Source organism: Tiliqua scincoides, chromosome 9, assembly GCF_035046505.1.
Source record: "Tiliqua scincoides isolate rTilSci1 chromosome 9, rTilSci1.hap2, whole genome shotgun sequence".
In the NCBI taxonomy this organism is placed as follows: Eukaryota; Metazoa; Chordata; class Lepidosauria; order Squamata; family Scincidae; genus Tiliqua; species Tiliqua scincoides.
In genome coordinates this window covers 4,676,088-4,701,367 of record NC_089829.1, presented here as the reverse complement: position 1 = coordinate 4,701,367, position 25,280 = coordinate 4,676,088, and the positions used below count along the sequence as shown (strand labels likewise).

At 48.8% G+C, this 25,280-nt stretch overlaps 1 protein-coding gene across 1 annotated transcript; it reads left to right on the top strand.

The window, feature by feature from the left end:
- The first annotated feature begins 1,692 nt into the window (after positions 1-1,692).
- Positions 1,693-25,280, top strand: SLC25A33 (solute carrier family 25 member 33). Its single transcript, XM_066637527.1, has 7 exons — positions 1,693-1,768; positions 17,387-17,566; positions 17,716-17,793; positions 18,366-18,466; positions 22,066-22,132; positions 22,925-23,208; positions 24,846-25,280. The coding sequence occupies exons 1-7, from the start codon at positions 1,716-1,718 to the stop codon at positions 25,046-25,048; spliced, it is 966 nt and encodes a 321-aa protein (XP_066493624.1). The 5' UTR covers positions 1,693-1,715; the 3' UTR covers positions 25,049-25,280.

Below are 25,280 nucleotides of genomic sequence, written 5' to 3'. Positions count from 1 at the left end.
ATGAGAGAAGCTGGGGGTGTGTTTGCAAGAGCCACTGGAGTGCCAGCAGGGCTGCAAACCTGACCCAGAGTTCAGGAGCTGCTTGTTTTTTTCTGGAAGCAGGCAGGCACCCAGGAGGGGGCTCTTTGCTGATTTTTTTACAGTCAAAAGCAAGTCTGCCTGCACTATTTGCTCCAGTGGCATAGCTAGAGGGGTGCAAAGCACTAAGTTTTGCAGGGAGCCTCACCACGGTGTGCAAGCAGCCCCTCCCAGCCATTGGGGGGGGGCAAGACAGAGGTGAAGGCAGGATGGAGAGCATGGACAGTCAAGGCAAATGCCTCTGTTTTGCTCCCACCACCAGAATGGAACTGAAGGGGAGGGGGAGAGGCCTCCTGCAAAACTTAGTGCATTGATTTTCAACCACTGTGCCAGTGCACACTGGTGTGCCACAAATGGTCTGTAGGTGTGCCACGGGAGTTTGGGGGAGGGTCATTTTTGAATAGGGCCATTGATGGATGCGAGGCCCCTACCGGTGATGTGGTGTGCCTTATCAATTGTCCAGAAATGGGTGGTGTGCCTGGACAATTTTAGTGCCTTGTCAGCATGTGAAAGGTTGTAAGTGGCTGACTTACAGCCCAGTCCTATGCATGTCTACTCAGAAATAAGTCCCATTAGAGTCAATGGGGTTTACTCCCAGGAATGTGTGGATAGGATTGGGCTGCCAGTGCTTAGCACCCCCTCTAGCCACGCCACTGATTTGCTCCATCGCTGAGTTAATCTCATCTAAGAAACTCCTATTTAATTAATCAGCTGACGAATCTGGAGCATTAAATTCTTTAAGCTTTTTTTTTTTTTTTTGCCTTTTTTTGATAATTTTGCAAACTGGACAAACTTAGTTTGCAGCACAGGAGGGCGGGAGAAGCAAAACTAAAGCGTCACTGCGGGAAGTTTACTCGGGAGTAAACCCCACTGCGTCTAACAAATGACCAACAGCCCAATCCTATGCATGTCTACTCAGAAGTAAGTCCCATTTGAGTCAGTGGGGCTTACTCCCAGGAAAGTGTGGCTAGGATTGGGCTGCAATCCTATGCACACTTACCTGGGAGTAAGCCCTGTTGAACCCAGTGGCACTTACTTTTGAGTAGACATGCCGAGGCTTGGGCTGTGGGGCTGCAATTGTACACATTTACACAGGAGTAAGTCCCATTGAGCCCAGTGGCACTTACTTCCGAGTAGACATGCATAGGCTTGGGGGTGAGGCTGCTAATCCTATGCACATTTACCCAGGAGTAAGTCCCATTGAGACCAGTGGTACCTACTTCCGAGTAGACTTTGCAGAGGCTTGTGCCCTCACTCCCCGAGCAACTCTGCTCCGAGCAACTTTACTCCGGAGCGGCGTCGGCGGCCCAGGCGCGAGTAAGCCGCCGCGCGTGCGAGCGGGATCGGGGCCGAGTCGCCCCGCCCCTGCAGCCCGGCCCCGCCCACCCCGCTGTCCTTCACTCCAAGGCGGCGCCGCGCCCCCTCCAGCCAATCGCGTCCTTCGGAACGCCGCGCGTCACCGGCCGCGCCCCCGCCGCACGCGCGCCTCGCGGTTGGCCAGCTGCGCACGTGGAGGCTGCTGCCGGCATCGCGTGACGGACGGCCGGCAGGGCGCAGGCGCGGCGCTCCCGGCAGAGCGAGCGAGCGGAGCGGAGCCGGCGGGCGGCGCGGGGAGGCTCGGCCGGCAGCAGGCGGCGATGGCCGGCGGCGCGCAGGAGAGGAGCCCGCTGCTGCACCTCGTCGCGGGCGGGTGAGTGAGCGGGCGGGTCCCGCGCCCCCATTCATGCCGCGCACCCTGGCGGGGAGCTGGCGCGCACCCTCCCCTCGGAGCCGTGCCCGGAGGGGCGCTCACCACCTCCCTGCCAGGCTGGAGTGCCGTCCCCGCGCCCCCTCCCACCCCGCGCCCCCTGCCGCTGGCCTCTCCCTCCTTCTCCTTCCCTTCATTGTCACTAGTACCTGTCAGGGATGGGGGTTGAGGCAGAGCCTCCCCACGGGAGTCCTTTGGAAAGCGTGGTGGTGGGAGGCAGGTGAGGCAGAGCCTCCCCATCAGGGTTCTTTGGAAAACACCACCGTGAGAGAGCAGTGGGGGCATGTAGTGTGTAGAGAGGCAGGTGAGGCAGAGCCTCCCCACCAGAGTATTTCAGAAAGCAGAGCTTCCCTGCTGGAGTCCTTTGGAAAGCGCTGGTGGGTGCGAAGGCAGGTGAGGCAGAGCCTCTCTACCTGAGTCCTTTGAACATAAGAACAGCCCCACTGGATCAGGCCATAGGCCCATCTAGTCCAGCTTCCTGTAGCTCACAGGAAGCACACCAGATAACAAAAGACCTGCATCCTGGTGCCCTCCCTTGCATTAGCATTCTGATGCTTCCTCCTCCATGCTGGCTGCCCCTCAGCTTGTTGAAGGTTGCTGGCCCAGCAACAAAGCCTCAGAAATCAGCAGTGGGGAGGGAGTTGCTTCATTCATCCTCCTCCTCCACCTGTCCCTTGGCATCTTCCCTGGGCTTGACTCAGCCCCAAAGGCAGCCTTCCAGAGGCCTCTCATCATTGCCAAGGTTGTGAAGGTTCAACTGAAGTCTCTGAGATGGCGCCCAAATTGGTGGGTCAAGTCTGGAAGCTGACACAAAAGTGTGTGATTCTCCATGGACCAATGCCCCCTCTCTCATTGGCCATACACTGTATAGCATCTCTTCCTCTCCCCCCTGCATGGTTCCAGCACTGCCTTCTGCTCATAAGGAGGTCACTGTCTCTTCTCCTCCTCCTGCAACCTCTTACACCCCTGCCCAGCCGACACCCCCCCCATTCACTGGCACAGTATTCCTGCAGATGGCAGTTCTGCCCCCCTCCTGCAGATAGCAAATCTGCATATAAAGAGAATTGACTGTATGCTGTTTTTAGTGCCAAAAAACTTCACAAGGTGGGTGAGATTGCAAAGTGACGGCTTTAAGTTGTTTCCTTGTCCCAGAAGGAGCCACAGGCTGCACTCCTTCTCCTTACGCTCGCCTGGGAATTTATTTTATTTATTTATCTGATGAAATTTATACCTTGCCTTTCCAAGCCAAGGCAAATGCCCCAGGCAGAGCTTGCAAGAGCTCCAAAATGTACAAAATATCATAGTCGGTAAAAAGAAAACCAAAAAAGAGTCAAACAAAGCATTAAAAACCTGAATTCTAACAACAAAACTGAAACACAAGAAAGAAACAAAGCAAAACTTCACACCTCTCCTTGAGCCTTTGGGGAAACAAACTAGTTCAGGGAAGCAGTCAAGCCATAGCAGTATCTTAGAGGCACAGAGGGCAAAAAGCTCCACTGAACTTACCTCTGAGTAAACATGCACAGGGTTGTGCTGACAGATTTCCTTCTTGGTCCTTTCAGCCTCCTGAAGGGTCCTGCAGGTGGTCCTCCTTCCTGGTGGCATAGCTGGAGGGGGACAGAGCAGCTAGTCTGGGAGGGGCAAGTGGCCCCTCCCTTTGGAGCCATTCCCGGCGGGGGGGGGGGGAGCAAAACAGAGCCATACAGCTCCATTTTGCTCCCCCGCCGGGAATGGCTCCAAAGGGAGAGGTCGCTTGGCCACTCCCTGCCAGACTGGCTGTTTTGCCCCCCTCCAGCTACGCTACCGCTCCTTCCCTCCCTGTTCTCCATGAATCCCAATCTTTTTCTCCTCCTCCCCTGTTGGTTTCTTCTCCTTTCACCCTCTCTTTTAGCTCATCACCTGCTCTCCATGCATCTCCTCTGCTTTCTTTTATTCCTTTACCCATTCATTTAAGTGAATGCAAAACGGAACCCCTCCTTGGACAGGAGCAGTCTATCTCCAAGTATCATGTGCCAAGGACAGACAGAGGAAGGTTGTCTCCCTCATGCCTTCCAAGAGATGTCTGGGTCGCTGCTGTCACAGGCAGGCAGTTGAGCTTGCTGTGGCTTTGTCTTAACACAGTAGGGCTCATCTGAGGTTTCACTGTTTTCTCAGGGCGGATAAAAAGGAAGCACCTCATTCACCCAGGAATTTACCACCACGGATGCTAATATTTCTTAGTATTGACAGTAATTCTTACAACAGCCCAGTATAGTAGACCAATCATTTGCTTCATTTTACAGGAAGTGGTCTCTTAAGAGATTAGGCTAATTCATTGTGGGTTTGTCTGTTGATTGATGTTAGTCTTGATTTCTAAATGGAACCTCCATATTGAGAGAGAGGCTGTCTCTGAAAACCAAACATTGGGGACAGACAGAGACAGGATTTTCACTTTCCCACTTGCATTTGGCTGTCCTCTGTTGGAAACAGGATGCTGGACTAGATTGTCTTGTGGCCTGATGCAGTAAGACTGCTTTGGTACGTCTATTCACCATCTTTCCCCTGAGAGATTGGACTTTAGGTTCCAACCCCCTCTGTGGCTTTGGGCGAATTGCCCCCTTCCCCTCCCAGCCTCAGTTTCCTTATCTCTAAAATGGGGTGAACTGAGCAAATGCGGGAAAGCTTGCGAAATACATTTTGCCTTTAGTTGGGAGGGTGGTTTTAAGGGGAGGAAACCTAAATGGCACACCTGGCTTCTCTTTAAGTTGCCAAATTGCCAACTCCCCTGCTTCCTCGAACAGGGTGGTGCATAGAGGTGTTTCCTATGTGGAAATTGAACAGGGTGTGCAGGATTCATGTTTATCTGTGTAGCATGCACTCCCCCCCCCAAGCATGGTCTGGTTGATTTGGAATAACCTTCACTGATTTTGTGGATGCAGACACACACCCCACATGTGGGGTGGGGACCTTTAGTCCTCTGACATACCTGGTCTGCTTGATGTAGTTTTGGAGAGTCATGTAGAGTTCTGAAAGCACACTAGGCCAGTGGTTCTCAAACTTTTTGCACCAGGACTCACTTTTTAGAATGAGAATCTGTCAGGACCCACCAGAAGTGATGTCATGACTGGAAGTGACATCATCAAGCAGGAATTTTTTTTAAAACAATCCTAGGCTGCAACCTTACTCACACTTACCCAGGAATAAGTCCCATTGACTATCATGTTAAAGGCATATACATAGTAGCCTGTTATAAGTACAGATCTCTCACATTTCCCCAAATGCAGTCACATACCATGGGAGCATCAAATCTAACATAGTAAAAATAAAATATTGAAATGAATGGGGACCCACCTGAAATTGGCTTGCTACTCACCTACTCATTCATTAAAAGAATTAATTTATATTTCAAATTTGAATAAATTTACATAAATGAGTATATTAGAGATGGAACTTATATGAATGAATGAAGGTCTTGCAATAGCTCAAGGCCTATAAAAGGTCTTGCACAAAGCAAGGCCGGCCTTTCCTTTGCTGCCGCTACTGCATCACAGACATGAAACAGCAAGCAAAGGAGGAGCCCTCATCCCATAGCTCACGTTGGCCATCATGCTGAGAGCAGCTGTGTCAGGCCAGTGTGGGCTCCAGCAAGTCTCCGGAAGGCCAGAGACTCATTGGATACTGGGGGCTCCCTGCGGGCTGGTTTGGGAGTCCTCGAGGGCCACAAGTGGCCTCAGAGCCGGGGTTTGGGCACCTCTGCTATAGTGTGCTGGAGTCATTTCTGAATATTGAATTGTGAAATTGAAAGTGAAAATTGAGCCTTATTGTGTTACGTGTGTGGTTTTGTTCATGTTATTTTTTAAATGTCCGGTTCCGTTCCCTTTGCTGTCTTACGCCTTTAGGGAATCAAGCTTCCTTTTCTGCTGTTATAAATAGATGGGGGGGGGGGAGTTGCCAAACTGTCCCTTTGGGTCATGCTGTTCAGGTCCTGAGCATGTTTGTGTGTTAGTCTTCCAGATTCAACAGAGCTCTTTGTCTTTTGTGGCAACAGACTAAATTGACTGCCCTTCTGGAAGCTGGCACAAAGTAAGCTTCTCTTGCTTCCTCACCCCTGGCCAGCTGCCCTTGGCGCCCTGCCTCCCTGTGTCATCATCTTTTTCTTTTTAAGACTGCATTTTAAACTGTTTTTCCATGCTGTCTTCTCCACTTTGCACTGGTTCCTGAGCAGGGGGACATAAGGACACCTCTTCCCAGTGTTGCATCATGACTGGCTTCCGCAGAGCAGGGGGAGACTTCTCTGCTGTGACACATAGGGTGCCCTAGCGTGTGTCAGACTTGTAGTGATGAGAGAGGCAGGCTTTGAACCTAGGCTCCTTGACTTGGGAAGTTAACTCAGCTGGATGTAGTCATACTTGTTTCCCAGTGTGTCTACTTTGCATAGCAGCCAATATTGGCCTTTGTTGTGCAAAGGTGACTGACTATTTTGTTCAGGTAGCATTCCTGATGGCATGGCATTTGGCAAAACAAATTAGGAAACAAATGAGGAGGCTGGTTAGAAGGAGGTAAAAAGAGTCCAGTCTCTACAGAGAGCATGGAGATTGCTCAAATCAACAGTAATAGAGGCCCAGCGGGAGTGTATACTGCAAAGGAAGAAGGGCTTGACTAAGTCCAGGAGGTGCCCGCATGGCTAACCAGCCAAGTTAGAGGCAAAGGGCAAGGAAGCTTCCTTCCGTAAATGGAAGTCCTGCCCTAATGAGGAGAATAAAAAGGAACATAAACTCTGGCAAAAGAAATGTAAGAAGGTGATACGGGAGGCCAGGAGAGACTATGAGGAACGCATGAACAGCAACATTAAGGGGAATAATAAAAGCTTCTTCAAATATGTTAGAAGCAGGAAACCCGCCAGAGAAGCGGTTGGCCCTCTGGATGGTGAGGGAGGGAAAGGGGAAATCAAAGGAGACTTAGAGATGGCAGAGAAATTGAATGAGTTCTTTGCATCTGTCTTCATGGCAGAAGACCTCGGGCAGATACCGCTGCCCGAACAGCCCCTCCTGACCAAGGAATTAAGTCAGATAGAGGTTAAAAAAGATGTTTCAGACCTCATTGATAAATTAAAGATCAATAAGTCACCGGGCCCTGATGGCATCCACCCTGGTCTGAAGGGCGCTGAGTATTCTTGACACTGACTGGCAGCATCTTGTACTGTACTGTGGGCACTGACTGGTAGCATCTCTCCAAGGTTTTGGACATGAATTTTTCCCTGTGCTACCTGGAGATGCTGCTGTTGGGACCACCTGCATGGAAAGCAGAGGCTCTCCCACTGATCTAGGGTCCCTTCCCTCAAAAACTTGATGAAATGTGTGCTTTTTAAAAGTGGGTGTCTTCTCCAGGGGCGATTGCAGACAGTCAGACACTGGTGGACTTTTGGGTGTGTTTAAAAAAAATGCAGTGACTTCTCCTCCTGGATTCTGTCCTGTAATGGTCTATCTTTAAGTGGTTCCTTTCTGAAAATCAACTTTAATTCACACAGCACCCTCTGCATGCATGGAGTTTGACAGAGGCAGAGGGCAGGTCTCTGCCCGTTCCCCAAGGGGCTTACAATTTAGATATCCGTGCAAGGGAGATAGCAGAGGAAGGAGAAGGGAACCAAGTCTGTGCATTTATGCCTGTCACACGCATTTGAGCACTGTTACTGTAGGGCATGGGTGCCCAAACCCCGGCTCTGGGGCCACATGCGGCCCTCGAGGCTTCTCAATGCGGCCCTCAGGGAGTCCCCAGTCTCCAATGAGCCTCTGGCCCTCTGGAGATTTGCTAGAGCCTGCACTGGCCCGACGCAACTGCTCTCAGCATGAGGGTGACTGTTTGACCTCTCGCGTGATCTGTGGGATGAGGGCTCCCTCCACTGCTTGCTGTTTCATGTCTGTGAAGCAGTAGTGGCAGCAAAGGAAAGGCCAGCCGTGCTTTGTGCAAGGCCTTTTATAGGCCTTGAGCTATTGCAAGACCTTCATTCATTCATATAAGTTCATCTTTAATATATTCATTTATGTAAACTTATGCAAATTTATTCAAATTTTAAATGTAAATTAATTCTTTTTTTCCCATGGCCCCCGACACAGTGTCAGAGAGATGATGTGGCCCTCCTGCCAAAAACTTTGGACACCCCTGCTGTAGGGGAAAAGGTCTGAGGCGTGGGGCAGGAGCTCCACGGAAAAGGTAGCTGTTCTAAGATAGTAAGAGAGCTCTGGGCAGCTGAGATTCTCAGAGCCCCAAAAACGGTGGGGTTGGGAGATGAGAGCGAAGCGGCAAGTGGGAGGCCCTGGAGGACTTCAAAAGTAAGGCCAAGACATTTCAAGCAGTGCATCTCTGTATGTTTACTTGAATGTAAGCTCCATGGAGCATAGTGGGGCTTCCTTCTGAGCAAGCGTGCGTAGGTTTACTCTGCTGTTTACTCACAAGTACTGTATGTCCCGTTGAGCTCAGTAGAGCTTACAGTCTGGGCAACCTTTTTCCAATTGCAGACTTAACATATGAAAGATGAGAAACTGCTTCTTTGCTGGGGGTGTGTTCTTGCCACCCTTCCTCTCTCTTCCCCGCCCTGCCAGCTGAATCATTGCGTTACACTTGCTCAGCTTCTTGTTGGCCTGTACTGGAATCCTGGATGAAAATAAGAACTTCATTAGCTTAAGGGCTTCTCATTTCCTCTTCTCCATTACGTCAGTCAGCCAGTCCCGGAATGATCTGGCGACCAATAGAAGCACTTTCGCCTTGTGGTGCCTGTTGGGCAGGACATGCGTACATTTTATATTGCAGGCTGCAGTTGTTAGCACAGACTTTTCAGGAAAATAGTGTGTTCCTCACAACCAACATTTTGAAGAGGAGTTTTGGGGTTGAACGTCCATGCCTCCAAAATTAAATTCTGCCTCTTGTTTTAAAATCTGCCATACGCAGCGTGGCTCACTTACATGAGTCACCTAATGCTATTGTTTGGCAAAACTCTGTCTTTTTCCCTTCCTCAGTTTGCTTGCTTTGTGTTTGTGATGCACCATAGTCTCTTTTCATGTGGAATAAGCTGAGGATGTGGGGCTGTAAACAGATGCTTAGAATAAGGTCCATCCTTGGGATTCTCTCATTTGCTCCTTATGCATAGAAACCAGGCAGGTAAAAAAATGTGTTAGGCCTCTAGGACCAGCTGGGATGAAAGGTTTAGGCAACCAAGCTCCTGGGATTTTCTAGTTCAACAGGGCAGGCGACTAGGAATGTGCCCTTGGAGTAATAAGGTTTCTTATTTACCAAGCTGAGAACAGTGCTTCTTGTGCAAAGTTCCTGAGAGTACTGCTTTTTCCCCCCTATAAAATTTAAGTAAGGAAGCTGGCAAGCAAAGCAGAAAGGTTATAACTTTTCTGTTTGTCCCCAACGCCCAGTATTTAGAAAGATATTGCCTCTGTACTTGAACTCTGCATTCCCAACTCTTACAGCTAGTAAGAATTGTTCTGCTGTATTATCTGAAAGGGCCATGCAGTCCAGCCTCTTGTTAGTACCAGAGGCCTGCCTAATCTTCTGATGAAGCCCCCAAGCAGGGCATAAAGGCCTCAGCTGTTACTTGTTGCATGCTTCCCGGTATCTAGTATTTTGGGGTAGACTATTTCTCAGCTGGAGGTTCCATTTCACTGCCAAAGATAGACTTATTCTCAGTTGGTTTGTCAATTTTTTAATGCCATCTAAACGAGTGGGCACTGTGAGTCGCTGCATCTTGTGGCAATGAGTTCTGTAAGCAGATGGTGCAGGCTTCAAGCGGAACAAATTGCTTTTAAGTTTCTGGCACTGACAGCAGAGTGCTGGGCCAGGTGTTTGATCTGCTGATGTTCATTCTTCCAATCCCAAATTGCTGTCGGCAGATGAGGCAGCATGAAAAAGGCCAGATTTTGCAAGGCTAGGGTGCAGGGAAGAGGGAGCAATGAGGGCTAAAGGTTCGACATAACCCGGTAGAGCTTAAACATTAATCGAGCCGGTGGTCAATGCTTTCCTCGTATGTTTATTGTTTTATGGAAAGTGTCATTGTACCCAGCCCTTCAGACGTCAGATTCCACAAGCATCCTTGCAATGCCAGAACCAGTTTCTTGCTGGCTGAGACTTTCTTAAGAACAGACCCTTCCAGCTTGGATCACCCAGTCCCCGCCTCCTGTTTTGATCTGGGAAGCAACCCAGAACTTCCATGCAGTATCCAAGCACGGCAGGAAGGCAAATGGCCCTGGCTTTCTCTTGACCCCAGCAACCGTGGTCAGTGCTCCTAAACAGGCACACTGTTCCGGAACATGGTGACTCAGGCTAGCTGTCCCAGCGACTACAAGCTGGTAAATCGAGCCTCCTCAGGCCTTTTGTCTAATTCCCTTTGAAAGCGCTCTAAGCCTGTAGCTGTTGCATGAACCCCACATTTCAATTTAACTGATGAATATATTGCTGCAGTTGTTCCATTTGAACCTACTTCGAGTCAGTGTAACTGGCCAACTCTGATTTCTTGTTTTCTCAGGGAGGATAACTTCACTCTGTCCATGCACAACTAAATCTTGATCTCATCATCGCCCTCCCTGTTTCAAAACACTTTTAAAAGTCCCAAACATTTTTGCCTTTCCTATTAGGAGAGCTGCCCCAACCCCCTTCTTGGTTTGGTTACCTACTCTCCACACACTTTCCTGCCTGCTATATCTTTTTGCGGAGTGGGGGGGGGGCAACCAGAACTGAACATAGTATTTGCTACAGGATATATAGCTCAGTGGTAGAACTGCTGCTTTGCATGCAGAAGGTCCGGGGTTCAATCCCTGGCAGCATCTCCAGGTGGAGATGGGGAAGATTCCCATCTGAAATTTTGAAGAGCTTCTGCCAGTCTATGTTTGACAATTCTGAGCAATTATCTGACACAGCAGGAAGCAGCTGCATATGTGTTCAAATGTGGCCACACCATATATTTATACAGTCATGCAATACTTTGTGTGTGTGTTGGATCTGTGCAATTCGGAGGTGTGTGTGTGTGTGTGTTGGATCTGTGCAATTCGGAGGTGCAAGAGAAGTGATGAGCCAGAGTTCCACCTTCTCCCTTTCTCTCTTCCTTGAGTCATTGATGCCCTCCTCTGGCCCCTGCACCACATGGTCTCTTTCCAAGCTTTTCAAACATGGGCTTTGCTTTATCATTTTGTGTGGAATCTCTCCTCTGTAGATAAGGGGCGTGAGGTGGGTGGGGAGGCAGGTGAGGCAGAGCCTCCCCACTGGAGCCCCCTGAAAAGCACCCCCGCGGTGTGACGTACTCAAGCACTCACAACCCACGCGTTCCAGCTTGTGAGGGCTTGAGCACCTCACACAGCTGCGTCGCTTTTTGAAGGACTCCAGTAGGGGGGGCTCTACCACACCTGCCTCCCCACCCATCGCATGTCCCTGCTGTAGATTAAATGGAATTGGGCTTTCAGTGCCTTATTTTCCTTCTGCAAATAGTCTTCTTTCTACCACTCTTTCTTGGTACTGGGAATGTGAAGTTGCTCTGTAGGAATTCTGGTTCCTCTGGGCACAGTGCAGTGGCGTAGCTGGAGGGGTGCAGAGCAGCCAGTCCGGTGGGGAGGCTCAGCGGGGCGGACAAGCGTCCCCTCCCTTCTGAGCCACTCCCGGCAGGGGGGGGAGCAAAAGAAAGCCTTATGGCTACACCACCAGCACAGTGTGCTATTTTTGAGCAGTCCTGAGGGAATGCAGAAAAGCAGCCGAACGCAGGGCTCAAAAGCAGTCGATGTGAAAATGACCCGAGGCACAATTATACTGTGGAACCAGTTTGCGCCAGCTGTTCCAGGGCTGCCTTGAAGCCGCTTTGTTAAAATCCACCCTGACATCTGTGAGCTGTTAATGCTGACATTGCTGCTCTTAATGCTTAGGCACGTGTTTGCCTGTGCGCGGGAGGCAGTTTGCATATTTGAGAGGCTCTTTTGCTTAAATTTTATTTATCTGATTTATTATCAGGGTGTAGTCAGCAGTGGGTGGGTGGGTAGCACAGAGCTCTGGGACTTCTCCTAGAGCAGAGACACCATCAGTAGGGAGTGCTCAGGTGCTGCCTTTGAAACTTCTTTCAGAGTGAAGCATCTGGGTCCTCAGGGCAAGATGAGAAATGTGCCTAGGGCATACATCAGTGTCTTTCTCAGGGGCTGCCTGAGATGCAATATGTAGTTTGGGTCACACTAAGGCTACAAACGGATGCAGGTTTATCCGGGAGTATGTCCTGGAGCGCAGGTGTACTTCCTTCTAAATAAGCATGCAGAGGCCATGTGCAAATTCTTCCAGGAATTGTGCCTGCAACCTCCAAACTATTTGTTCAGCAGGTGAACTGTGATTTTCATTCTCAAATGCCTTGTGTGCCTAAAAGTTCAGGGAGTATCTGTGCAAGAGAAGGTGACAAGAGTTCATGTAGGGTAGAGGAACGGACAGCAGGAGGTCCGAGAGAGCTGCCAGGTCTTGGAGAGAAGCTGGCAAGTTTGCCCAGTGACTTGTGTGGCCATTAAGGGCATGTTCGTGTGTGCAATCAAAACATTGGCCACACTGGCAGAGGCAGCCGAAGCGCACAAGTGGACTTTGTGACCTTGTGCCTTAGTCTTGGAAGCAGGCCCTAGAGATGCCCATTGAGAGTTTGAGCATTCCTCACTCATTGACTGAAGCATCGGGGAGAACGAGTCTCCACAAATTCTCATTCCATTCATAGTGGCAGTCTACCTCACTGGCAAGCATGTGCCAGGGACAAATTGTGGAGGGCTGTTTGTATGTCCTCCTTGTGGGCTTCTAGGATAAGTCCAGCTGTTAGATAAGTCCTCCAGCTCTCTCTGTCCTCTGCGGCTACCTCTGGCTAAGCAGCACCTTTTTGTGTACAAGACCATAATGAGAGGGGGTCTGCCAGGGCAGAGGAAGGCCTAGATGCCCACTGCAGTTTGTGACCCTTAGCTTGCAAGCCAGCAGCACAGGAGTTCAGCTCCACCCCTCCTGTCTCTGCTGTTGGCTTTTCGGTGCAGTTTTCACATGACCCCTGCTGGCCTCCTGCAGCATCAAGCAGAGCTGCTAAGAAGCTCTATAAAAAGCCAGCTGAGGAAAAGCTGTGACCTCTGTGGAAGCCTCTTGGTGCCTTTTTTAATTTGCGGAACTGGGGCGAAGACGGCGTTACTGGTGGAGCAAGAGGGCCTCTATATAAATAGTGTTTTATGTAACCTCTCAAGCTGAAGGAGCTCATTGGCCAACATAAGCGTTGTTGTGATGTTGGGAGGGGTCCCAGCTGGGTGGCAGAACACCTTTTATTGCATAAAGTAGGATCGAGGTTCAATCCCTGGCAGCTTCTCCAGGTAGGCGTGGGAAAGACCTTCTGCCTTATATCTGGAGAGCTGCTGCCACTCCATGTTGATAGTGCTGAACTAGATGTGTCAATGAACTGACTCAGTTGGAAACAGCTTTGTCGGTTCCTGTGTTCTAGCTACTGATGTCCCTCCCTTCTCCACCCTGTTGTCATCTCTTCCTAAGTCCCAAAAGACTCCAAATATGCTTCTCTCACACCTTTCTGTTCCTTTCTGTTCTCTGCTGGTTCGCCCATAACTTGGGGTGCGATTCCAACAGCCCCCAAGCTTCTCCCAGTATCCTTATAAGTTGCTGTTCTCCTCATCCCTGGTGGCCAACCAAGCTTCCTCTTTCGTGCATCCGTGCAAGGGTTCAATCTGACTTCCTGTTTGATCTGAATTTAGTTCTGCCTTTCTGAGCAAGGTGCTAGATCTTATGGATGTGCAGGTGCACTTGAGAGTGAGCAGTTCACATGTTGCCGTTATCCTTGAAGCCAGGGTACACTGCATCCTTCTCTACACTGAAATGACTTGCAGGTAGGGATTCTGTAACAAGTGAATCTGTCCGCTCCCTGGATCTCCAGTTATTGATAGCATAGGTTTTTTTGTGAGGTCTAGATTAGTAGTCTTCTACCTCTTTCTTGTCACAATCCCAAATAAATAAAATATTAAACTGAGAACCCGGCCTCGATCCCACCCCCCTCCCAGGACCTTGTTTGCCCACCCCTTGTTGCCATTGCCACCCACTCCCCACCCCAGTTGCATCCTCCCAGCAAACCTCCCACTGTAACCAAATATTCTTATTAGAGAGAGCAGAAAGTTACCATGAAGCCTTGCACTTGTGAAAGCTATTTTAGAACAGTTGCTAAGAACCTGAGCAGGACTGGGACGCCGTCTCCTGATACTTGAAGGGGTATACCAGATGCCCACTCTTTACCTGGTAGTGCTGCAGTGGCCTTCAACCTTTTTCGTTCCTGTAAGTTGCTGTGACCCCACAAGTAAGACTTCATGACCCCAAGGTTAAAGAACATTGGTCCAGATGCTAGAACTTAAAATCACAAAGTAGTTGTGATTGGTTGATGATCTGAAGGTATGTGATGTGGCACCCTTGCTGAAGATAAACCAGTCTTGGTCTGATCCCCTTGTTTGGGTGAGGGGCTGTATGGGAAGCTCCAGGGATGCCCAACTGAGGCCTACTACAGAAGAAAGGAATTTACAGATGTAATAAAATATAGAGGATTTGTGTGTATATAAGTCTTGTTTAAACCTGAGAGTTCTGGGAACCTGTTCAAATTGGCCCCAAGGGCTGCCTTCTTCACACTGATCCCTTTTAGCTGCTGTGCAAACACGTGAACAGCACAGGATTTGTGTGTCACAACTGGGGGGGGTGCAACTTCAGTGTCCCCGTCTGCTCTGGCTGTGTTTGCAGAGCACAAAAGCCAATGTAAACAAGGCATGAAAGGGAGAGAACAGCTGGGCTTCAGAGCCACTCTGGGTTGGCCCTCCTACAGAGGGCTCAGCTTCCCTGTCTTTGCAGCCGGATTCTGGAGACCACCAGCTGAACCTTTGAGCCCTTGGCGTTTTTAAGCCTCCAGCAGAGGTGAAAGTCAAGTGGCTTAATATGGCCTAGAAAGCCAAAGCTGCTTCTCTTAATAATGACCACTTGCTCCTAATGAGCTCTTAATAACTTCTTCCTACCCTGAGCTCCCAGTGAGGGCTTGGAGTCCTGGCTCAGCCATTTTCAACCACTATGCCATGGCACACTGGTGTGCCGCAAATGGTTGGTGTGCCGTGGGGGTCAGGGGAGGATCATTTATTAATAGGGTCATTGAAGGATATGAGCCCCCCCCCCCAACAGCATAGTGTGCCTTGTAGATTGACAAAAAACCAATGGTGTGCCTTGACAATTTTAGTATCTTGCTGGTGTACAGTGAGACGAAAAAGGTTGAAAATCACTGACCTGGCTTGTAGGCAGTGGCTGACTTTGGTCATCCCCCATGAGCAAAAATCACTACCAGGCAGGCCAGCTTAATTAAAGGGGTCTGTTTTTGAGTGGTGGGGGCATGTTTGGCTCAAATGGACCAGGACCAGTCTAGTTATTGAATTAGCAAATACACTGGTAGACGTAGTGTCTTTTTGTGGGTCAGTAACTTGTTTGCAAAATTGTTCAAAGTTTCTCCCTCCCAACTAACACACACACACACAGAGAAGTGGACTGAAAATTTAGTGGAGCTGGGGGGGGGGGGTTTGCTGTTAGCTTTTTAAAAAATCATCCTGTTTAAATGCTGCAGTTCCTTCTTTGTGCGGAGGGCATGATTAGGCTATGCTTGGTGAGAATCCTGGGAGACAAAAGGCTCATTGTGTCTTGAAGGGAGGCTGTTGATTTTCTCTTAATTCAAAAACCACTGGAGTGTACATGTTTTCCTCCTTCCAGAAAGACTTTATCCACATCAAAAACGTGGATCCCCATGCATTGCAGAGGGTTCTGGGATGCTCTGCAAGACATGTGTCCAGTTTGCGGAAAGGCCTTGCTATCACTGTGTGTGAATGAGGGCAAAATGGGTACAATTTTTGGGTAGTTTCACATGTATTTACATCCTGACCTTTCTCCAAGAAGCTCGGGGCAACATTTATGGGACATCTGCTCCCTTCCTTTTTCTCACAACCTTGTGAAGTAGGTTAGAGAGAGAGAGAGAGACACACACACACACTACCCAGTGAGTTACATGGCTCCATGGGGCTTTGAACCCAGATCCTCAGCTCTCCCAACTGTGGTGGCCTATGTGCATTTAAACATTGCAACTGTGGTCTAAGAGGAGAGGCATGAGCAACCTGATTTTACAATGCTGGGGACATATATGGGTGAGGAACGCAGAACCTGCTTGCCTCCCTGCAGAGAGGGAACACTCGTGTTCTGGCTGTCCCCTGTTAGAAGCAGGATGCTAGTCTAAATAGATCTTGTCCTGATCCATAAAGGCAGTCTTGTGCTCTTGTTGGCCGTGACAGTTAAGAGCAGAGCCTCCATGTCCAAAAGCATATATCTCTGATTATGAGGGGCCGGGGAAGGTCACAGCAGAAGGGAGCTATTGTGCTGGTAGCATGGGATGCTTGACTAAGATGGACCTTTGCAGCAGAGCTCTTCTTACATGGTCAGAGGCATTCCTGATTATCTCCATGAAAGCCCTAGCATTTAAGGCTCCTTCTAGAGATGGTTCTCTGCTAAATCAGTGGCAAACCACCAGTTCCCCCCCTTAAGATGATTATTATTAAGAGGACTTGCATAGAGTTCCTTCCTCCTTTCTTGAAGGGAAGTGGGTGGGGACCACCAGCAGAGACTTTCCTGTTGTGGCACCCTGTCAACAGAACTTCCCCTCCCAGGGAAACCCTCCTGGCACCAGGCTTCATAGAGTGTTGTTGAAGCTGCAGGTGTGTTTCATCTGCTTCTGTGAATGTGCGCCTGGTTTTGGTTGTATCCCAGGAAGCTTTGTGGGGGGTGAATAGGATGCTGTTCCCCACCCAGCTAAATGTAAGAGACCCAGCACTTGAAAGATGTCTCTTAGCTCAGTGAGCAGAGGCAGTATATATGACTGAAACTATTGTGTATGTTTCACCTGTTGGCCACTATCTCCACCCCCATTCCCTCCCTCTCTTGCATCAGTGTCTGTAAACCACTTGGTGCAGAAAACTATTTTTTCATTGACTGTAAAAAAATTAAATATAAAATTTAAATAAATACATTCGAGATGGAACTTAGTTGAATGAATGGGCTTAGTTTTAGAAATGGGCTATGTCAGATGCAAGGGAGGGCACCAGGATGAGATCTCTTGTTATCTGGTGTGCTCCCTGGGGCATTTGGTGGGCCGCTGTGAGATACAGGAAGCTGGACTAGATGGGCCTATGGCCTGATCCAGTGGGGCTGTTCTTATGTTCTTATGAATAAATGAATGGGTTCAAATGTCCAGAACTTCTCCAAGCAAGAACACAACCCAAGAAATAAAGCACACACTTAAATGGACCCCCATTTCCCCAACCCACAAGCACAGCTCTGGTTCTGTTTGGTCAACAGGGCCAGAGGCTCTCAGGGGATCAGAGGCTAGCCGCGGGCCGGATAGAGGCTCGCTGCGGGCCGCATCTGGCCCCTAGGCCGGGGTTTGGAGACCCCCTGATCTAGAGGCTCATACAGAGCAGGTTAACCTGTAACTTGGTTCCCTTTATTTTTCTGACCTTGATGTCTTGACAGGTGTGGTGGGACTGTTGGCGCCATTTTCACATGCCCTTTAGAAGTCATCAAGACGAGGCTTCAGTCTTCCAAGTTGGCCTTCCGGGCCGTCTACTACCCTCAGGTTCAGCTGGGGACCATCAGCGCTGAAGGAATGGTCCGACAGACAGCAGTGTCGCCTGGGCTTATCCGGGTTCTTAAGTGAGTAGGATGGGGACACATACAGGACTCAGGGGAAGCACAAAGCTGGGCTTGGTTACTGGTTCGTCGGATCTTCAGTCTGCCTTTTGAAGATGCTCTTCAATTGGCCTGCCGTGATCCACTGCTTACCTTTCCCCTTTTCTTCACAGATCTATTTTGGAAAAAGAGGGACCAAGATCACTTTTCCGGGGGCTGGGGCCAAACTTGGTTGGAGTTGCACCGTCAAGGTACAATTCTGGAAAACGTGTTTTAAATTAAAATAATTGTTTTTATACATTTATGTAAATAATAAATAGTGTGTGTATCTATAATTATGTTTTGCTTGTTTTTAAAAGTTGCAGCCCGAGTTTGTTACAGCTTCGGTTACAGCTGCAGTCGGTGATGCCCGCTTCCGAGTTGGCGTGTGTAGGATTGTGTAGCAGGAGATGGGTTTTTGGCACACCTCTGTGTCTCACCTGGCCTCTCCTGACAAACAGGGACAAGCCTTGCTATATTACCTCAGAGTGATGGTCTTCAGAAATAAACTGGAAAGCTAATCTGGGAATTGCTAAATCAACTAAGAATCCAGCCTTTGTTGCGTTCTCTTGGGCTGGAGGACGTGACAAACAGCAGGAAAAACAATTCCCAGTTCTCTCTTGTGGCACGTTGTGCATTTTTTTAAAAAAATGAAGGCATCTCTTTAGATACTCAGGTGGTTTTAAAGGCCTCCTTGCTTTGTAAAGACTCTGTTCGATGCGCCTGGACCGATTCCTCTGTTTGCCTGTAGCACTCAAAGGCATTTTTCTCCTGTCTCATGCAGGGCGGTCTATTTTGGATGTTACTCCAAGGCCAAGGAGCAGTTCAATCACCTTTTCGTCCCCAACAGCAACCTTGTCCACATCTGCTCCGCAGGCTCCGCAGGTACATAATAGTCTCTTAAAGCTTCTTTTTTGTTCCGTTTCGAAGCATTGGCGCTCTGCTGTTTTTTTTCACATCTTGCCTCCCACATGTGTGAGCATCTGAGCCGTAAGAGGAAAAACCTGCCTGAGCTTTGTATCCAGGCCAGAGAGGATAGGGTTAAAGAGCCCTTTATCTGCCTGCCGTGCTGAGCATGGAAGCCAGCATGGAAGCCAGCACTGCTGGTTCCTTCAGGCATTATTCAGTTTAAAATGCCAGCCCTGTAAATAATTGGTTGCTTTACCATCCTAGTGAAGTAGGGTGTGAGCCTTTGAGTCACTCCGGACACTTCCTCAGGCTGCCTACCAAGGCCAGGTGCTTTACCTGGCCACCTGGGTGGGTAGGCCACCTGGGTGGATGGGGTTGGTAGGTTGCTGGACTCAGGGCACAGGGTGGTGATTGAGGCCTGGCCTGCAAGTGCAGCAAAATGAGGGGGGTGGCAGCAGTGGGTGCAACATTGGAAAGGACTGACCCGACAACCACACGGCAGAGCCAAGGCACGTTCAGAACGTCTCTCCTGGAAATCCAGACTTTCACTTGCGTGGATTTTTGTGGTCTTGTCCTGTATGTGGAGAATTCAGCGGCAGTACATTCCCCACCAACGGTCCAAAGTGGTGCACTCCACTCTGCCAGTTCCTTTATTGCCTGCCTGCGCATGCACGTGCCCATCGCCCCGGGGAAGGGAGCCTATTTAGGATGTCACGTGTCCTTTCCTGGTGTCGTGTGGCAGGACTCGTAACTGGATGTTGCAAAACTCGAGGACTTGTTTTCCTAGAAACCTCAGCCTGGGGAGAACAAGCAGCTTCCTCATAATTGCTCTTTGCAAGGGTTCATTGCTGCCAGTTCGGGGAAGCTGAAGGTGTTCAAAGGGCCTCTGTTAATAAAAGCTGCAGGACCAGCAGCAGCCTCTGATTCTGGCTCACCTGTTGCTCTTTCTGTGTCAGGCTGCACCAGGCTCAGAGCAGCTGCCTCTCAGCCACTCTCCCGTTACACAACCTGGTATCTGGCTTCAGCTTGGAATAAACAAGTAGCTACATGGACTGATTATATAACCTCAGCTGTGGGTGATGGCTTAAAAAGCCAGTAGGGAGGTGGCAGAGATTGGGGGGGGAAGGGCTGCCTGGGGGTTTTGCCCTGTGTTAAAATCCATTAGTTGTAGCTGGCATGGGACCAGGATGTTCAGAGGCACGGGGAGAATTGGACCTTACAAGTAGCATCTGGGTTGGAGGGGGAGAAGCATGCAAAGGCTGCAGGGTGTTTGTCGCTTTCGAAGTGCACGGACATTTCATGAAGAACCTCTGGCCCTGCAGGCTACTGACTCAGGACTGTTGCCGGTTTAGCTCAGAATTCTCAGCACTGAGTGGCAGCAGCTCTTCAGGGGTCATTCCCAGTCCTCCCTGCAGAGAGACTGCCAGGGATTGAAGCCGGGACCTTCAGCATGCAGGGCATGTGTCCTTCCTGAGCTAAAGCCCCCCTCCCTGATTGCAGGTGGCAAAACTGGAAAGGAGAACTCTAGAAGCTGCCGCAAGGCAATATGCTGCTAACCAGTCTATCGCATGGCTCCTCACCAAGGAAACCTGGGAACTATAGTTCTTTGGAGAATAGCTTAGAATCCCAAGGCCCTTCACAGAACTGTCAGGGTTTCTCTATAGGAGGAAAGGTGGTGACACATAAATGGATTGAAGCTTTTGCTGCAGGCATGATTTTAAAATACATTTTAAAATGATTTTAAAAGGCAGAACTGCCTTTAGCATCTCATCTGCATATGGAAGGTCTTTGGTTTAGTCCTGGTGTTTTTCAGCAAAAAATACTCTCAGCACAAGGCTTGGGAAGGGTGTCTTCCCTCTTGTTGAGCTTCTACCAGCCAGGGTAGGTGATCCAGAAGTGGGTAGACAGCGCTTCAACTCTGCATATGGCTGTATATCTCCTGGTTTCCCTAAGGAGAGGCAGGATGGCGTAGCAGTTAGAGGGGTACACATGTACACTGCAGAACTGCAGGTTTGCCCCCAGCTAGCGGGGAAGTGGCAATTCCTTCTCCATTCACCTAGCTCACTTAGCAGGGTGCTTGTGAGGGTTAAACAGATCTTCTGTGTGCTGCTGTAAAGTGGGGAGGCTAGACAGGATGCAACACTTGGATCAAGGGAACTTGGAGCGGTTTGGGGCTGTAGTCCAGTAGTTGGAGCCCCTGCTTTGCATGCAGAAGATCCCAGGTTCAGTCCCTGGCCGTGTCTCCAGTAGAGCTGGGAAAGACCTCTGCTGGAACCCCCGGAGAGCTGCTGCCAGCTGGTTTTTGTTATGAACATCCTCTTTTTCCCAAACATTTGCAGTTCAAACTAGCTCTATCTTGGTTTCAGAGCCAAGCAAGCCCCTTGCTCTGCTAAAGGGGAGAGGCTGTGCTGATTCTCCTGGAAGGAAGGCTGTAATGCTGGGGCCTTTGTTGGCCCATCTAAGAAGGTCATTCAGATTTGGATGCTTTTTCTGACAAAAGGATAACCTGAGTATTAAACTCTGATTGCCCAACTGGGCAGTTCTTTTCAGTCCCTGACCAAGAAGTCTCCCAACCTGAAACCTGGGGCCGAACACACCCTGCCAGCTTATTGTCCAGCAGGAACTTCCTTGGATGGGCCAATAAGCCTTTTCTGTGTCCTCCTGGAAAAACTCAATCAAGCCCAGGAATGCTTTGTTCCCTTTATGCAAATCTGTATATCTTGTCCATGTGTCCATGGACAAGTGTCCATGCTTGCCATTCTGCCAAGGAACACCTTGTTGCTCTATTTTTCTCCCCTGGAATCTTGCAGCCCTTCCTTGCTGTTCAGAGGGCCTTTGCAACCTAAACCCTAACCAGCAGACAAGGATAGGCAACCCCCTCCCCCTTTGATCTTCATAGCAGTTCTCTCTCCCACCCCACCCCTAAAAGCTTACCCTCTCCAGATAACTCCTAATGTCCAACTCTTACCATTGTAAAGCTCTGAAACTGATTTCTTAAGCAAAGTACCTGAAATTAAATGTGCCTTTTATTTGTTATCTATATATCCTTAATCCCTACTTTCTTTGAAAAAACTCAATCTTGTGGCTACTGTTAGCCTAAGGCCCTTTAGAAATTGTTCGCTCATCCAAGCCAACAGTCCCCAAAACTGTCACACTGCTGAATTTGACCTCTTCGCTTGCTAATTTCCCCAATTTCTGTGTGTACACATGTGAATGAGCAACACTGCTGAGTCAGATGGACAAGGCAGCTTCACATGTTCCCATGATGCCTTGTATAGCTTCTTGCTTAACCTTGCTTCTCCCTTGTTCCGCAGCAAACAGGTGACTCAGGGCTACCATCTAGAGTTCTCCAGTAGACGGTGCTTCTGTCTTTCTGCAGTTTTGAGCACCACCTCATGAGCTTATTTGGAACCAGGCAGCTCTGACATGCAGCCAGCTTCAAAACTGAATTGGGCTATTGGGTTTTAAGCTGGGTGAAATTCCTATTTTATTGTTTTTGTGGAAGCTTAGATGGCTTCATGCTTTAGGGTTCTTGGCCAGGGTCAGTAATTTCCTCCCCCCATTCTGTTTTTCAGCCTTTATCACAAATTCACTGATGAACCCCATCTGGATGGTAAAGACCAGAATGCAGCTAGAAAGAAGGTAAGCAGCCATTTGGCAAAATGGCTACTGATTGTGAACTATGGAGCCACTTGGCACGTACAGTTCCAATTTGGGGGAGTAGCTACGTGGATGGAATTTCAGCCCTGGCAGCAATTCTGCTTCTCTTCAGTCTGCTTTTACTCCTGAATTAGACCCAGTCTAAACACTACGCTTACCTTGAATTTTCTCAAGGTCTTGCACAACCAGTCATCATTTTGCGCCAACACAGTAAAATGGTCAGGTTCTGGGATGATAGAATGGACAGTGGAAGATGCCACTTTTGAATAATTGCTGGCATAAAATGATTTCCTGCAAGGAACAAATGAGTACAGCAAGGAGTAAGCTAGGCTAATGCACTTTTTGACCTGCTCGCTTTTTCCTTACAGGGAGTTCATTTTTATTTTTTTAATGTGTTCAAAGACTGCATTGCCACCTTCAACCCAAAATGGTTTGGTCTGCTGTGATACAGGAGGAATAGCCTGTTTAAACACTGCTGCCCCACCTCAGTGGAGAACTTGCACACAGAAACCTAGCAAGTCAGGGAGAAGGTTAGGTTAAACTTTTGATTTGCACGGAATTTTTCTAGACATTTGTGCACACTATTCTGTGTTAATTAGTGAGTAGAATTTCAGATTTCCTGAGTTTACTGCCACAAATCTTGGTTGAGACTTAATATGTTCTTGGCTTTAAAAAAAAAAGTGAGAGGGCAGGATACTGGCCTTCCAAAATTATATACATGGCTTCTAATCAGTTTTGACTCCACCCCCCCTTTTGTCTTGGCCCTTTTTTAAGAGTCAGAGGCTCCAAACAAATGAATGCATTGCAGTGCACCAGGTACGTCTACAGGACAGAAGGAATCCGCGGCTTCTACCGAGGCCTCACTGCCTCCTATGCTGGAATCTCTGAGACCATCATCTGCTTTGCAATTTACGAGAGCCTCAAGAAGCATGTCAACGATATCCAACTGGCTCCTTCTCCCGCTGGCGGGTCAGAGAGGAGTTCCACCAACTTCCTGGGACTGATGGTGGCTGCTGCTGTTGCCAAGGGCTGCGCGTCCTGTATCGCTTACCCACATGGTGCGTGAGCCCCTTTCCATTCCAGTGTCCAAGCTCTTGCCTGCTTCCCTTTAGAGCAGGGGTGTCGAACATATGGCCCGGGGGCCGGATGCGGCCCCCAGAAGCTTTTTATCTGGCCCTCAGGCTCTCAGCTGTTGAGGTGTTACAGCTGAAATGGTAGCACACATAAAAATTGGGCTTTCCCAAATCTTGAAATATGATCAAGATTTGCGTACTTTCTCTTCTGTCATTTGCAGTTAATGAGTTTCTATATGAGAACAGGGTCTGATTTCTGGCCATTACCTGCTTAATGATGTCACTTTCTGCTTAATGACATCACTTCTGGCCCTCAGCTGGAGCCCTGAATGCTAACTCTGGCCCTCTGTATGAAACGAGTTTGACACCCCTGCTTTAGAGCTTGTACCGAAGCTGAAAAATTTGCTGAAAATGGGTTTGGGTTTGAGTGCAGAATTCAGCTTCTTGAGAATCATGTTGATTTAAAAAAAAAAATAGATACCAGTCCTTATGGCTGTAAATGTCAGAAGTCAGAGGCAAGCATAAATAAGGGTTTCCAGTAAATATGGGGGGAGGGCAAGGTTTTCTGGGTTCTTGCTCCTTCTATAACTAGCAAAACCAACATAAATTATGTGGAATAGCATGGAAATATGGTTCATTTGCATAGTTGCCACAGAGCACATGTGCCAATACAGCTTTTCTTAATATAGAGAATTTTCAGGCTGAACCCAGGACATTCTGCATGTTTTCCCAGCATGCTTGAGAGCTGCTTCCAAATACTGTTCTCTTTTTCCTCTCGCATAACACTAGAAGCAGGGGACATCCACTAAAGTTGAGTGTTGAGAGAGTTAGGACAGACAAAAGAAAATATTTCTTTACCCAGCATGTAATTAGTTTGTGGAACTCTTTGCCACAGGAAATAGTGATGGCATCTGGCCTGGATGCCTTTAAGAGGGAATTGGACAAATTTCTGGAGGAAAGGTTCATTATGGGTTACAAGTCATGGTAGGTAGGTGCAAGGTAGAGGTAGGCTGCCTCTGATTACCAGAAGCAGAGGAGGGCACCAGGACACAGGTTGTGTCTGTTGTCTTGTGTGCTCCCCAAAGCATTTGGTGGGCCACTGTGAGATCCAGGAAGCTGGACCAGATGGGCCTTTGGCCTGATCCAGCTGGACTCTTCTTATGTTCTTATTTTAATAATTTGTCAAATAATTGCAAGTACAGTCATGCGCCACTTAATGACAGGGATTGGGACCGCGATCCCCGTAGTCAAGCAGCACTTGACACAGTCTGAACCCTCTGCAGGGAAGGGGGTGCTCAGCTCTCCTCCCCTCCAGAGGGTTGTCTGAGTCTCCCAGAGGTCAGCGTACTTCCACACGCTGCCTCTGCAAGGCTCAGATTGAGGGAATTCGTGCCTCTCTTGTGACTTCTAGTTTCTTAGAGGAAGCTGGAAGTCGCGTGAGATGCGATTTCACTCAGTATGAGCCTTGTAGAGGCACCACATGGATGTGTGCTGATGGGTGACATCAGAGAAGCTCATCCAATGGCTGTATGGGGGAAGGGTGGGAAAGATAGAAAGCTGTCTTGGGCAGGCTCCCACCTGATTTAGCATGTGTCTTGCTTTTTTTTTTACCCCAACCACAGAAGTTATACGAACAAGGCTACGTGAGGAGGGCACCAAATACAAGACCTTCATTCAGACGGCACGCCTGGTTGCTCGGGAGGAAGGCTACCTTGCTTTCTATAGAGGACTTTTTGCTCAGCTCGTGAGACAGATCCCCAACACAGCCATTGTCTTGTCTACCTATGAGTTGATAGTGTACCTTTTGGAAGACCGTGTCAAGTAGCAGGCCAGGACTATAGCATTAAAAACAAGAGAGGGAAAAGAATCTTAAACTCAGTTTCTTTGGAAAGAGCCGTTTCAAACAGCATCACACGACTGGAGGTGATCAAATCGCCAGCTGGACACACTTTTTATGTTTTCCTTTTTAATGCGTGTTCTTTGGATTCATGCTGTCTGTCAAGTTTTGACTTGAATTAATATTCATGGTTAATTATTTGCTTTTTTAACTTAAAGAG

Coding starts and splice junctions, on each gene's coding strand:
- SLC25A33 (XM_066637527.1), top strand. CDS start 1,716: ATGGCCGGCGGCGCGCAGGAGAGGAGCCCGCTGCTGCACCTCGTCGCG. Junction 1,769..17,386: donor CTGCACCTCGTCGCGGGCGG/GTGAGTGAGCGG, acceptor ATGTCTTGACAG/GTGTGGTGGGACTGTTGGCG. Junction 17,794..18,365: donor GTTGGAGTTGCACCGTCAAG/GTACAATTCTGG, acceptor TGTCTCATGCAG/GGCGGTCTATTTTGGATGTT.